This window comes from Oncorhynchus keta, chromosome 37, assembly GCF_023373465.1.
Source record: "Oncorhynchus keta strain PuntledgeMale-10-30-2019 chromosome 37, Oket_V2, whole genome shotgun sequence".
NCBI lineage: Eukaryota > Metazoa > Chordata > Actinopteri > Salmoniformes > Salmonidae > Oncorhynchus > Oncorhynchus keta.
In genome coordinates, this window is record NC_068457.1 from 3,356,457 (window position 1) to 3,372,550 (window position 16,094).

Sequence of the window (16,094 nt, forward strand, 5' to 3'; positions counted from 1 at the left end):
ACTAAACCAGAAAGGTGTTCATGGGAGGACACCACAGAAGACTGCTATCCAAAAAAATAACATTGCTGCAAGTCTGAAGTTTGCAAAATTGCACCTGGATGTTCCACAGCGCTACTGGCAAAATATTCTGTGGACAGATGAAACTACAGTTGAGTTGTTTGGAAGGAACACACGACACTATGTGTGGAGAAAATAAAGCACAGCACAAAATTAATTCCCAAGTTTATCAAGACATTTTGCAGGATGATAGGCTATCTGTCCGCCAATTGAAGCTCAACAGAAGTTGGGTGATGCAACAGGACAACGACCCAAAACACAGAAGTAAATCAACAACCGAATGGCTTCAACAGAAGAAAATACGCCTTCTGGAGTGGCCCAATCAGAGTCCTGACCTCAACCCCATTGAGATGCTGTAGCATGACCTCGAGAGCAGTTCCCACCAGACATCTCAATAATATTTCTGAACTGAAACTGTTTTGTAAAGAGGAATAGTTCAAAATTCCTCCTCACCATTGTGCAGGTCTGATCTGCAACTACAGAAAACGTTTGGTTGAGGTTATTGCTGTATTGCTGCCAAATGAGGTTCAACCAGTTGTTAAATCCAAGGGTCCACATACTTTTTCTTACCACAGTAAGAATTCAGACCCTTCACTCAGTACTTTGTTGAAGCACCTTTTGCAGTGATTACTGCCTCGAGTCTTACGACGCTACAAGCTTGGCACACCTGTATTTTGGGAGTTACTGTCACGTCTGCTCGAGCCCACCCCTCGGCGCTTGAGGGCGCAAGGCTGCCCTGCATCATGCACTCCTGTCAACCATTACGTACACCTGCCTTCCCTCGTCACGCGCATCAGCGATATTGGACTCACTCATCACCTGTTATTACCTCCCCTATATTTGTCAGTTCCCCAGCTATGTTCCCCACTTCTGCATTGATTGTCTTTTGTTTGTGTTACTTGTTTGCTGACGCTGTTCCAGGTCCGTTATTTATTGAATGTTTTAATCCACGTACCTGCTTCATCTCTCCAACGTCATTCCATGTTTCTACCACTCTTCTCTGCAAATCCTCTCAAGCTTTGTCAGGTTAGATTTGGAGTGTTGCTGCATAGCTTTTTTCAGGTTTCTCCAGAGATGTTTGATCGGTTTTAAGTCCTGCCTCTGGATGGACCACTCAAGGACATTCAGAGACTTGTCCCAAAGCCACTCCCACGTTTTCTTGGCTGTGTGCTTAGGGTTGTTGTCCTATTGGAAGGTGAACATTCTCCCCAGTCTGAGGTCCTGAGCACTGGAGCAGGTTTTCATCAAGGATCTCTCTGTACTTTTCTCCATTCCCTGCCTCTGAAAACATTCCTACAGCATGATGCTGCCACCACATTGCTTCACCATAGGGATGGTGCCAGGTTTCCTCCAGATGTGATGTTTGGCATTCAGACCAACGAGTAAAATCTTGGTTTCATCAAACCAGAGAATCTTGTTTCTCATGGTCTGAGAGTCTTTAGGTGCCTTTTGGAAAACTCCAAGCAGGCGGTCATGTGCATTTTACTGTTGAGATGCTTCCGTCTGGCCACTCTACCATAGAGGAACTCTAGAGAGCTGTCAGAATGATCATCTGGTTCGTCGTCACCTCCCTGACCAAGACCCTTCTCCCCCGATTGCTCAGTTTGACTGGGCAACCAGCTCTAGTAAGAGTGTTGTTGGTTCCAAGCTTCTTCCATTTAAGAATGATGGAGGCCACTGTGTTCTTGGGGATCTTTAATACTGCAGACATTCTTTTGGTACCCTACCCCAGATCTGTGCCTCGACACAATCCTGTGTCGGAGCTCTACGGACAATTCCTTCGAACTCATGGCTTGGTTTTTCCTCTGACATGCACTGTCAACGATGGGCCTTATATAGACTGTTGTGTCCCTTTCCATATCATGTCCAATCAATTGAATTTACCACAGGTGGACTCCAATCAAGTTGTTGAAACATCTCAAGGATGATCACTGGAAAACAGGATGCACCTGAGCTCAATTAGAGTCTCATTGCAAAGGGTCTGAATACTTGTAAATAAGGTATTTCTGTTTTTGTTTTTTATAAATTAGCAAAATATAAAAAAAAAACAGTTTTTTTTTTGTCATTATAGGGTATTGTGTGTAGATTGCTGAGGATTGTTTTTTCTTTCATCCATTTTAGAATAAGGCTAACTTAATCGAATTTGGGAAAATTCAAGGGGTCTGAATACTTTCCGAAGGCACTGTATAGCAATTAAAATAAGCAAATATCTTCAGAAATAAAATAAGCTATTATTTCTCAGGGTTACTGAACTGTTATGCAGCTTTTGATATGTTGTCAAGTCGTTGTTAAAACCACAGAAAGGTGACAATCTATTAGCTTTAGAGTAGACAAGAAGCAAATGAGGCTGTGGGAAAGTTAGATAAAACAAAAGTTACTTATAGCCTACCCATATGCGGTATACACTGAGTGTAAAAAACATTAGAAACACCTACTCTTTCCATGACATAGACAGACCAGGGGAATTCAGGGAAAATATATATCTTATGTAGATGAAGGGGAGGAGACAGGTTAAAGAAGGATTTTTAAGCCTTGAGACATTTGAGATATAGATTATGTATGTGTGCCATTCAGAGGGCGAATTGGCAAGACAAAATATTTAAGTTCCTATGAACAGGGTATGGTTGTAGGTGCCAGGCACTCCAGTTTGAGTGTATTAAGAACTGCAACGCTGCAGGGTTTTTCACATTTCACAGTTTCCCGTGTGTATCAAGAATGGTTCACCACACAAATGACATCCAGCCAACTTGACACAACTGTGGGAAGCATTGGAGTCAACATGGTCCAGCATCCCTGTGGAATGCTTTCGACACCTTGTAGAGTTCATGCTCCGACAAATTGAGGCTGTTCTGAGCGCAAAAGAGGGTCGCGACTCAATATTAGGAAGATGTTCCTAATATTTTGTACACTCAGTGTATATTCTGGATTAAATAGCAGTGACGTGCAGACAGGGTAGGCCAGTCACTATTAATGGACAGGGTCAGCATAGACATCGCTGCTTTGTCTAGCCTTCTTTAGTTGCATTGAGCCAATTTAATATTTTGCACATGTATTGGGAAAGGGGATACCTAGTCAGTTGCACAACTGAATGTAATACCAAATACCTGAATGACTATGCTTGACCTCGTGATAATCAAATGCTTGGACACCTTCTCTGAACATAATTGTCCTTGGACACCTTCTCTGACACACGGAGAGCCCACTGGACCCTTTCCTGTTTGCATATAAACCAAGGCGTGGAGTTTAAGATGCACTGCTCTTCCTTCTTCATAAAATCTACATGGGTCTGGATAAACCACATTCATATGACAGAAAACGTTTTGATGATTTTTCATCTGCCTTCAACAAATTAGATCCTGATATTCTGGTGAACAAACTTGCAACCATGGGCGTCATTGACCATCTCATCAATTGGATCCAGTGTTTTCTCACCAGTCGGGTCAGAAGAGTGGTTCAATGTGAATACATCGGACCCCCTAACCAACAATATAGGGGTACCCCAGGTCAGTGTTTTTTCGACAATTCTGTTCACCCTTTACACTAACGGTTGCACCCAAATAACATCAGAATGTGCAACAGTTAAGTATGCAGATGATACAGCAATTGTTGGTCTAATAGAGGGGTCAGAGGATGACGACAGGACAGAAATAACACACTTCACTGAATGGTACCAGGAAAACAGACTCATTCTTAATGTAAAAAACCCCCCAAGGAAATTACAATAAACTTCAGAACTATAAAAGACGACACCAGGCCCATCCACATAGACTCAGAGCAAATATAATCAGTTGAGCAATACAAATATCTTGGAACTATAATGGACTCAAAACTCTCCTAAGACTGCAAACAAAACAGATATACAAAAAGGGACAACAACGGCCGTGTTTCATGAGATTAAATACATATCAGGTCAATAAAAGAACAACCATAGTCTACACGTCCTTTTTTCAGTGTTCTCACTTTCTGTTTCCAAGCCTGGTACAATCAGCTATCCATCACAAATAAAAATCAACTACACAAATAGTAAAGCTGTCAAGCAAAATCAGTGGCATTAATCTCAAGAACATGGAAGCGCTGTTCCTGGAAAGCGTGGTGAGGGCAGAAGCGAGAATTGCCACCAACCTGACAGTGCCAACTCCTACCATCAGGCCGTCGAAATAGAGTCCATCTTTACAAAACCGCCAGAGACCCATAAATCATTCATGCTCACCAGTATAAGTCAATTGAAAAAACAACAACTGCTCAACCCCCCCACACCCTCCCAGAATTTACGAACTGAATTACAAACTGTATCCACATGTGTATTTTTTTCTGTAGTTATCGCTTGTGATTGATGTATTTATGCACCAGTTGGTGATGCTGTACAGTTGTTTGTTGAGATGCAAGACAAATTTCCCAAAAGGAACACAAAATAAAGAAATTATATCCACATCACCGGCACCCAGGGGGTAGTTGTTGTTGGGGGTTAACTGCCTTGCTCAAGGACAGAACGGCAGATTTTTCCTAACTTGCAACATTTCATTTACTGGCCCAACACTTTTAACAGCTAGGCTATCTGCCACCCTTATTGCCTAAAATGTTGTGTGGGTGGAGTAAGCTGTGAACATTTGGGTGTCTCCACATAACTTGTCGCTCGCATCCTTTTAACTGAACACATCTAGCTATCTGCAAAAAGACCAACCTCACAAATGGACACTATTGGACCCCAAAAAATATCCAAGAATAATTTAGTGCTCCGTTTTGAGGGTTTGAAGAGTGGAATGTCAACTATAATGAAAGTTTAGACCCGACAGAAGCAGAGGCAGCAAAACATATGTTTTATTGTCACATAGACCGGATAAGTGCGGTGAAATGTGTTGTTTTACCAGCTATAGTAATATTAGGGTTAAGTACCTTGCCCAAGGGCATATCGACAGATTTTTCACCTTGTCAGCCCGGGTTATGGCTTTAACCTCTAGGTTACCTGCCACCCAAACAGAGGCTCTACATACAACACGTCACATGACAGGAAACCACCATCTCCCTAGCTGTCAGGCAGGCAAACAGTGAGTACTAGACCATTTGTCTGAAACGTCATTACCAATTCATACTTTTTAACTGGACTTTTACACATCTTGGACATTTATTTTTGCTTTGTGGATGGAATGGGAATGACGTTTTATGTCAGTGTGAAAATGGAACCAAAAGTGGCCTTGTGAATGTGTCTCCCTGCTGTGTGCATGCACAATAAATAATGGGCATGGGGTTCTGCTGTGACTTCTACAACGTTCTCACCGAGAGATTCACCAGAGAAAATGGACTTAAGTGAAGGCCTAAATGAATTTTCCTTAGCAATTTGAGGGTTATTCTACGGTTAAATAATGAGACTACCCCGCATCCCTTCGAATGCATTTGATTCATCAAGCTAGAATTTAGTTTTAATGGGACACTTTAATGTTTTGAACTGTGAACTTTTTCAATTATTTAGATTGTTGATATGGACATTTCATTAGAACCTTAGTTATTATATATGTGTCTTTAATAATATTTCACATAACAATATTATGTCCGTGTTTGTGTATTTGCAGGTGCTGCACGTTGAAAGAATTGTAAATCCTTTGTGAAAGGGTATGGTGTCTGCAATGCGAAATATTCAGGTTAATTGTGTCCATAAATTGGTATTTTACTGCCACCTTGTAACTCTGGATGCTACTATGGCTGACCTGAGCTCAGTTGAGCAGTGTCATTTTTTCAGATTATGTGAAATATGCCACAATAGAAAGCTTGTGTATCTTGGCTACATTGGTATTGACATTTTTTGTTGTTGTCCATTTCGTATAATAGCCCATGTCACTGGTTGTATGGTATATCTGTTGTATGGTGAATTTTGGGTTTATTTGTGAGTAAATATGGCTTTGATAATAGCCAGTGCTTACCCAGCCGCCGACCTCACCGCACGTCATTGTTAAATAAATCAGTGGATGATTGACTGGTGCAGTTTCCCGATCAGATTGAGGGGATTCGATTAATGCCCGGGCGGACCGGGCTAGCGTTGATCGCATTCGCTTTGGAACAGAGCTGCCTCCTGGGCGTGAGCCAGGTGCCCCGTTTTGGCTGACAGCGAACTCAACTCAAAGGAAAAGTGACGTGGAGTAATGAGTAAGATTCTGTGTTTTCACATTCAAAGGTAATTGCTTTTCATTTAAAAAAAAAAAAGCTTTATGTGCTGTCCCAATGAAAACTAGTTTGAAAATTCAAAAAAACATTTGATGGAAAACGATACAACGTGCTGCTTTGTTGACGCCATGGCCGAGCGGGTAGATTACCGTTCGATTTGAGGAGATAACTCCTCCCTCACCACTTTTGCGAGTATGTCACAGGCCATAGCCCGGTGCACTTAATCGAAATCCCTCAATTGCTACGATAATAAACTGCGTCGATTTCAGATTTTGCTATCCGATTGGCCAGACATCCTGTCACTGTTGCCTGTTCAAGTCTGGTGTTGACGTAATCCTGTCTGCATCCAAGCCCCGCCCCAATAAAAAGCTATTCTGGATCCTCGGGACGTCCATGCCCTAAATCCTAACCCTAACTCCCACCCTTACCTGACCCCGACCTTAACCATATCAATATCGATAACCCTTACCTAACCATAACCTTAACCCTTGCATGAACCTTTTTAAATGTAAACTTCAATGGGAAAGGGACGTCCCAAAGATCCCGGATTGCATGGACCCCCCAATAGGAGCTCAGCCGACTTGGACTTGAATGAGGTGGGTGGTGAGCTCAGAAGCCCAGCAGACAGACTGATACAAAGTAGCACAAGCTGTCTGTTCACAAACATCAGGGATACTGGAGTACCTACCGCAGGCTGCGGTCCGGGTAGGGGGAGGGGGAGGACGAAGGCAACTGAGACCCTAGACCACTGACTTCCACCCGCAGAAGATTTTACCGAGAAATAAAATATCGTATGTTTTTTTTTTGTGATTCCTGCCCCGCCGCGCGCATGAAAAGTGAACTGGAGAGATATTCGAGACGTTTTTCGTTTAGCTTTCCAGATGTAAATGTTCAACTTCATGGGTCTAATAAACGGTACAGCGGCCATACAGACCAATGTATCCTGTACATGTAACTGCAAACGCTCGACTTCATTCCAAAGCATGGAGATCAGTAAGTACTTTTTGTAATGTTCAAGAGAACTATTGCTACTTTTCTGCACGTTTCTTTCACACTTGGACTGACCAAGCTTGATTGGGTATATTAGCTCGCGTAGGCTTCCATTGCGTGGCAGGTAGGCAAACTATTAGATATCCCACCTCTTTATACTTTCAATTCAGCACAATTTCTGGCTGACTGCCCTGTTTTTTTGTGTGCAACGTTTGTGTTTGTCAGCCATATCATGAGTTAACTCCCAGCAAGCAACTTTTTGTCCTTAACATTTTCGTCAACTGAACGTTTAACTGTCTGCCATTGTTTGACATGATGAAACAGAAGCTTATCTGATCGTCACAACGTTATTATTGTGCAGGTCAGACGTCTGGCTATCTCTGATATACACGAATTGATCCTAAATAAGTTAAATCAAACTTCCATAAAAGGTGTCTCCGCAAATATGTTTTATACTACAAACCTTGTACATGAATTGTGTATGTCTATAGGCAATAAAAGCAAATTCAGGTTATTGAAGTGAGCTCTATTCACAAGTGCAGACAGTGATCCAAAATCTTCAACGGTGGAGTGACAGCATACAGTGGCATTTTGGATATTTAAATCAATAGATTGATTTTTTCAGACGGATGAATAATTTAATTAATAAACCCAATAAAATAGGGCAACAAATATAAATATGTTTTTATTAAATAGTGTAATTAGAGTCGAGGGGACATTTATTAAACATTAACAACAACAACAATAAACAATACAATTATTTTCCCATCTAAATCCACTTGGACATGTCGACGTATGATGTGTTGGTCCTTCTGTAGCTCAGTTGGTAGAGCATGGCGCTTGTAACGCCGGGGTAGTGGGTTCGATTCCCGGGACCACCCATACGTAGAATGTATGCACACATGACTGTAAGTCGCTTTGGATAAAAGCGTCTGCTAAATGGCATTTATTATTATTATTATTATATTATGTGTGGTCTATTGATTGACTCATATTTTGGCAGGGGCAAGTGGAATTAATGTATCCTCTTTGATGAATATTACTCTGACAGACCCTCTAGTCCCAAAAAGTAATTTCGGAGAAAAGAGGAATTTCCTCTAAAGACAATTAAGCTAAGCTCTGCCTGCAAGAGCTGTGTGATGTTTTGTCTAGAGATGGAGGGGATAAAAATGAGAGATTGAGATGCTCCCTCATTTGATAAGTTTCCCAAAGGAGACAACCGGTATATATATCTTAGAGAAAGATCTGGACATTTTGAATACCGTTAAGTAATGGACTGTGAGCTCCTGTCTCCTGCGTACAGTCTCCTCTTTTCCAGATAAATATTTTCCGCAAGGAACGAGCCAAAATGTCAGTATTTTTAGTGCTTGTGCAGAGATGATGGAATTTCGAATGTGTCCTGCTCTTGGCTTCCCCATAATTAAGGTGCCCTCTTGTATCCTATCTGAACTGCTTTGTTTTTCTGTGGTAGGGCAATTCTCAATTGAAGATGAACTGTAAAGTGCATGTCTAAATACACTGTGAAGTCACTTCGTTTCGTCTAGACAGCCTGCCTAAACAACGAGATGTGGTGGATGCCCAAGCAAGCTTCAAAATCAGATGAAGAGAAAATCTAAATTCCACTGCCAGAATGAGGATATTATCTCTGTTTGCCTCTGTTAACCAAAAACTCAGTCTATTTGGGAATGCTCTCTGTCTTTCTCTCTCTCTGCACATTTAAAATAATATGTTAAAATCTATTTCAATGCTTATTATCTGACTATGTGGGTGGGGTTGGCGGGGAGCTCATCTCAAGTTTCGATTGGCATTCTAAAGAGCACACATTTGGAAAACCAGTCGAATTTACAGTTCTATTTGGGATTACAGAAGTGAAAGCTATTGCGCAACCCACAGTTTTCTCAGGATGGTATTTGTCACATTTGGCCTATACAATGCACTTATTCAGTACACAATCTTCTCTTTCCCCCCTAATTTATTCAGTAACACTTTAGCCTATACACTGAGAATAGCCCCCCACCCCTTTGCCCTCAGAACAGCCTCAATTTGTTGGAGTATGGACACTACAAGGTGTTTTTAGTGTTCCACAGAGATGCTGGCCCATGTTGACGTCAATGCTTCCCAGAGTTGTGTCAAATTGGCTGGATGTACATTGGTTGGTGGACCATTCTTGATACACACGGGAAACTGTGGAGCATGAAAAACCCAGCAGCGTTGCAGTTCTTGACACAGACCGTTGCGCTTGGCAGCTACTATCATACCCTGATCAAAGGCACATAAATATTTTGTCTTGCCCATTCACCCTCTGAATTGCCCACATACGTAATCCATGTCTCAACTGTCTCAAGGCTTAAAAATCATTTTTAAACCTGTCTCCTTCCCTTCATCTACACTGATTGAAGTGGATTTAACAATGACATCAATAAGGGATCATAGCTTTCAGAGCTGGGTTTCTTAATGTTTTGTACACTCAGTGTATGTCTATGCTTCCAATACTGCTCAACACTTAGCCTATTCATTTGATGCAATGATGATAAACACTGGTGGAAAATAGCTTTTGATGCACAATACCGAATTGTCTATGTCTATCATAAATAAAAAGCTATTACCTTTTATGGCTATTTTGCTTTGCCCAGACTAGAAACCAAGAACCTCTTTTAGGTTTCTTGATGTGACAAATTCCTGTTGATGATCATTTGATTCTGTCGAGGCTCTGATTCCTTCCCAGCAAGACAGACTCAGAGAGGAATCAAAAAGGACTACCCTCAGTTCGAGACATCGTGATACTGTAATTAATCGTAATATAATACTCTCCCATTATACAAACATGAAGGGCAGAGGTTCAGCTTTTCTTTTAATCTGTTTCTCTCTCTCTCTCCCCAAAAATATAAATATGAGTTTGCCTTTAATAGGCATGTCAATGCTATCAGGGGTATAAGCTAGAGGTCGACCGATTATGATTTTTCAACGCCGATACCAATTATTGGGGGACCAAAAAAGCTGATACCGATTAATCGGCCGATTTAATTTATATATATATATATATATATATATATATATATATATATTTGTAATAATGACAATTACAACAATACTGAATGAACACTTATTTTAACTTAATATAATACATCAATTTAGTCTCAAATAAATAATGAAACATGTTCAATTTGGTTTAAATAATGCAAAAACAAAGTGTTGGAAAAGAAAGTAAAAGTGCAATATGTGCCATGTAAAAAAGCTAACGTTTAAAGTTCCTTGCTCAGAACAAATGAAAGCTGATGGTTCCTTTTTAACATGAGTCTTCAATATTCCCAGGTAAGAAGTTTTAGGTTGTAGTTATTATAGGACTATTTCTCTCTATACTATTTGTATTTCATATACCTTTGACTATTGGATGTTCTAATAGGTACTTTTAGTATTGCCAGCCTAATCTCGGGAGTTGATAGGCTTGAACTCATAAACAGCTCAATGCTTGAAGCACAGCGAAGAGCTGCTGGCAAACGCAGGAAAGTGCTGTTTGAATGAATGCTTACGAGCCTGCTGCTGCCTACCATCACTCAGTCAGACTGCTCTATCAAATCATAGACATAATTATAATATAATAACACACAGAAATACGAGCCTTAGTCATTAATATGGTCAAATCTGGAAACTATAATTTCGAAAACAAAACGTTTATTCTTTCAGTGAAATACGAAACCGTTCCGTATTTTATCTAACGGGTGGCATCCCTAAGTCTAAATATTGCTGTTACATTGCACAACCTTCAATGTTATGTCATAATTATGTACAATTCTGGCAAATTAATTACTGTCTTTGTTAGGAAATGGTCTTCACACAGTTTGCAACGAGCCGGGCGGCCCAAACTGCTGCATATACCCTGACCCTGCTTGCACAGAACGCAAGAGAAGTGACACAATTTTCCTAGTTAAAAGAAATTCATGTTAGCAGGCAATATTAACTAAATATGCAGGTTTAAAAATATATACAAAAATAGATTTAAAAATAGATTTTAAGAAAGGCGTTGATGTTTATGGTTAGGTACACATTGGTGCAACGACAGTGCTTTTTCGCGAATGCGCTTGTTAAATCACCCGTTTGGCGAAGTAGGCTGGGATTCAATGATAAATTAACAGGCACCGCATCGATTATATGCAATGCAGGGCAAGCTAGATAAACTAGTAATATCATAAACCATGTGTAGTTAACTAGTGATTGTTAAGAATGATTGTTTTTTTAAAAGATAAGTTTAATGCTAGCTACCATCTTACCTTGGCTCCTTGATACACTCGCATAACACGCATAACCCTGCCACGCAGTCTCCTCGTGGAGTGCAATTAATCGGCCGTTCCGATGAATCGGTCGACCTCTAGTACAAGCCACAGTAAATGCTGCTCTACAACCAACTAACTAACAGCAGTTTGGTGTATACCTTGGAGGTGCAAAACCAACAGAGCAGTCTCGCCAACGCTAATGAGGCTTACAGACGTTAAATCCACCTTAAATGCTCCCAAGGTTTAGAAACAAGGAAGGGTATTTGGCAAGGGTTGGTTGTCTCACTATTTTCAAATGGAAATTAATTTCTCAATCAAGTGTAAACTTTAGATACCGAATATGATATGCTGTGGGTTCTGTCCATATTCTCGGCCAAAAGTTTGAAGAAATGATGGCTCCAGTGCAGTGAAGATAGGCATAATCATTTGTAGCTAAATAATATATTTTTTTAATAGACTTAGTATTGTGCCCTCTGTAATTCCATCTGCAGTTTGGAATTTTTTTAAAAGGCAAGGGCTTTTATTGTGGAAGGAGAATGCCAGGGTAACCACACACACACACACACACACACATCATACACACACACACACACACACACACACACACACACACACACACACACACACACACACACACACACACACACACACACACACACACACACACACACACACACACACACACACACACCTGTGAGCCAGGCTGGGAATCAGGCAGGCAAATCATTATTCTGCAGCCTCACTTTGGCGATGGGCAGGAAAACAGAAAGTGGGAACATACCCAGCCACGGATCTGGTATTTGGCCGGATCCGGAGCATCTCGTGGAATGAAAAATATATTTTTTAGTTTTTTCAATGTAAAAATGATAAATAAAGCGGTCAATGTTCATTCGTTAATTATCCTGCCCCGATAAAACAATGTAAAAAAGTCGATTTTCAGGCCTGGTCTGATATTCTAAGAGTTGATTCGGGTTGGGTCGGCCAGGACTTATGGTTTGCGCAACATTGTAATTAGGGATGCACCGATATGACATTTTTGGCCGATACCGATAACTGATATTTTCCTTGCCAAAAACCCCCAGATATTTAACATTTTAGCAGCCTTTTAAGCATTCTAGTACAGTTAAATAGTTGAAACAAAGTGTCATATGTTCAGTTAGGAAAAGATTGTGTTAATAACTTGTAAATTAGAAAAATGACACATCCATGAATGTATTTTATCGCACAACAGACACACATTTTAGCTGCCCGGGTATTACAAAGATTGTTAAAGTTGTTGATGGCTCTTCTTACTATCCAATCTTGACAATAAGGAGAAACTTAAATGCTTTGAAATGAATATTGGTTTAAACTAAAATGCAGTTAATCATTTTAGCTTTAACTGCTTCAAAAAAATGACTGTCTCGGCTGTCATAAACTGCTATAAATGGCACAACAAACTTTTCAAATGTGCTCAACTGATGTGACTAGTAAAATGAGAGAACATTTACAACACATTTCATCTTTCATTAAGGAAAAAAACAAACAACTGCTTTGTTTGAAACTAAATGAAAATCTTGACCTATACCAGCCATGAATGAACAACAGAAAAGCCATTGTGCTTAGTAAACATTCTACCAGTGGCTCTAGATGGCTGGGTTACAATATGACTTTCCATTTACAACTTTAACATTTGGGGGAGGTTTTCCTTCACAAAGAGGACCTGCTCGGCTTTGTCGCAAGAGAGTCTGTTTCTTTTTTCGTCTACAATGTGTGAAGCTGCACTGAAAAGGCACTTACTGTCCATACTAGTACAGGGAGCACCAAGATACTTGCGCGCAGCTTTAGCTAGGACGGGGAAACGGTGCTTGTTACTTCTTCATTATCCAAGTGCATCTTCATTCCTAAGAATAGTAGGCTCTGTCAGGTATTCTAGTATCTGCAAATAATGGAAAAGGGGGGTTAGTACATTTAATACAACATATTTCATTATTCTTGCATTCCAAAGGATCATTTGGCATAGATCAACATTGGAAATGTTGGCCGATGTAGTAAAAGAAAATGAAAATACAATGCGTCTTTCTCTCACAGAGACACACACACACTGACTAAAAAGTTATTTTGTTGGCATTTACGTATGTCCCCGTTACCAGCAAAACATAATCAAAACAAATTTCTTTCACTTTCTCCCCTCCTTGGGAAATAATAGCGCCACAAACATAGCATTCTGTTATCTTCCTTTGAAACTTCAAAATAGATCCACACAGCAGACATTGTGGGCCAGGTTAGGAATGCTGTTGTTGCACGTGTAGCGCTGTATTTTTATTGACGTCATTACGTCACCTATCTACGTTATATAGGTATGCACTTCAGCTTTGACATTGGTTTTTCACATCGGCATTGAACTAGACCAGGAGAAAATAAAGAACTCCTCCTCTCTCCCCGCGAACCTCTTGCTCATGGGCCCTGCACCATTCATGGTGAAGAGGTCTCTCCAGTCTCACCGGGCCAAAAATTATGTCTCAGCCACTAAGGTGATGGCAGGTCAAAGGTCACAGACCCAATCTAGTGAGCCCAGGCCCCTCATCCCACAGCGTCTCTCTTCCTTGGAGGTGCTGGAGAGGCTTGGCACTGGGGAGGGTGCGCCGACCGGCAGTGACAACAACCTGACTAATGGGGGAGGCATGGACGCCAATGGGAATCTTCTGCAGCCGCTGGCAGCTCATCGCAGAGGTGGCTATCTCCTCCCCCTTCCTACACACCCGTGCCGATCTCTATGGCCACTCATTTTGTTTATTCTCCAAACTTTTTCTTCCTCACATTGTGTCTGTTTCTTTCACAACGTGATGCTACCACCTTCCATCTTTTTAGTCTCTGTGGTTCGTGACAAAGTGACAATGCAGCCTCTCCATTTCAGTTTTTGGTGTTTTGGTTTTGGTGGTTTTTCCATTTTCACTTTCTTGCCCGACAAAATTGTTTTCCCACCAACCCATCACAAAACACTTGAGTAACTTTGCATGACACCTTCATTTTGATTCAAATATATTGAATTTAATGTAAAATGCCATGCAATGTTGGTGTGGGCTATTGTTATGGCGTTGCGTACTGTATACACCCGACACATCTACGTTATATAGGTATGCACTTCAGCTTTGACATCGTTTTTTTTCACACCGGCATTGAACTAGACATCAGCATATTTGACTAATATTGGCCTATTCCGATATATCCCGATACATCTCTAATTGTAACCTATGTTTGAGACCAACGCATGGCCGTGGTTATGGGAGAAGGAAAAAAATGTCAAATATTTCAGAATAGCCTATTACACCATGATAAGGCCTATAATGTAGCCACAGAGGATCAATAGCTTCTTTTAAAAAAAAAAATAGCCTAGCTGTGGACTGTGTGTAGCCCAATAACAAGGCATAGCCTACTGTCGGGAATGTGTCGCAAGTCTGTCAGTGAACAAACAACATGCAGACAAAACAGGCCTTTCGCAATATTTCAATACAATTGCGGGAAAACTCCCGCAGAAAAGAGAAGACGAATCTTTCTGCTGTTTGATCAACTTCCAACTATTGTTTTTACAAGGTAAAACGCGTCAGCGAGTGGGTCAGTGAAACTGGAAAGTATTTTCAGGACTATCATTTCCTCCTCATATTGTATAGCCTACGACATGTCCTCCACAACACCTAGGCCTAGGCTATTGATGGATTCGAGGCAAGGTCGTTTTTATTGATCTCGGATTCTCAGTTTGTCACTGTCAAAGTAGCCTGTCATTTCGATCATTTCTGCTGAGTTAAAAAAGATTCTGCCAAAGTAGCCAGTCATGGAAAATGACATAGTATTGCATGAAATGCATTTATAAAAGGCCACATTCTTCCCGGACCCTAGGCTACTAAAAATGTTCCCCCATGTGTGCAACTTCTGTAAGTTTCTCAACTCTACTGCTCTATGCTCTAATGCTTTATAATAAAGGGGATTTTTTTTGTACCTCAGAGCTCCCAAGGTCACCTCAAGCTACTGCATGCTACTGTTATGCACGAGGTCTACATGCTTCTGATGCTCCATCATGTTGTCAACCACCATTTGCTCACTTTTCTTTTACAGCCTGTCCCCTTTTCTGGTTGCATTCAACTGTGGGTCTAAAAAGGGTGATTCCCTTCGCAAAGAATTCCTGTACAGTGAATTCCTACTTTATGAAAATACTAAATTAACTAGGACATCCTGGCATTCAAAGCACATTCCATTTGGACAAAAAACTTACTAAATAGGACATAGTGTGATACATTGGATACACCCATTGTGTGTGAAGCATAATACTGAAGCTGTGGTCATCCTAAACATTTACCTCAGAACTATCAGGCGCTTTCTTTTCAGTGAGGCTAACACACCATCTTGTGTTTATTGAAATAGCACTTCCTATTTACTTTTGGAGAATCAAACGATTATGAAGTGTAACCATCTGGACGGCATATAACGGGCCCAGGCAGTGACAAAAAATATAAAATCTGCCCCTAATTAAAAGGAAACAACATGGGGAATATTCCTCCGGACAGGATACAGGTTTTGTCCAGTAACCCCCCTTCCTTCCCTCCTGAAATGAAATGAAAATAAAGTGGTTGGATTGAAATATTT

General features: G+C 40.7%; 1 protein-coding gene across 2 annotated transcripts in view; it reads left to right on the forward strand.

Annotated features, from left to right (window-relative positions):
* The first annotated feature begins 6,663 nt into the window (after window positions 1–6,663).
* The window catches only part of LOC118370065 (protein TMEPAI-like), a 79,668-nt gene continuing 70,237 nt past the window's right edge, over window positions 6,664–16,094 (forward strand). For both annotated transcript variants that reach the window (XM_035754858.2, XM_035754859.2), the window contains exon 1: window positions 6,664–7,206. In XM_035754858.2, the coding sequence (XP_035610751.1) occupies window positions 7,101–7,206 (106 nt within the window). In that variant the 5' untranslated portion in view covers window positions 6,664–7,100. The remainder of the gene's footprint in view (window positions 7,207–16,094) is intronic.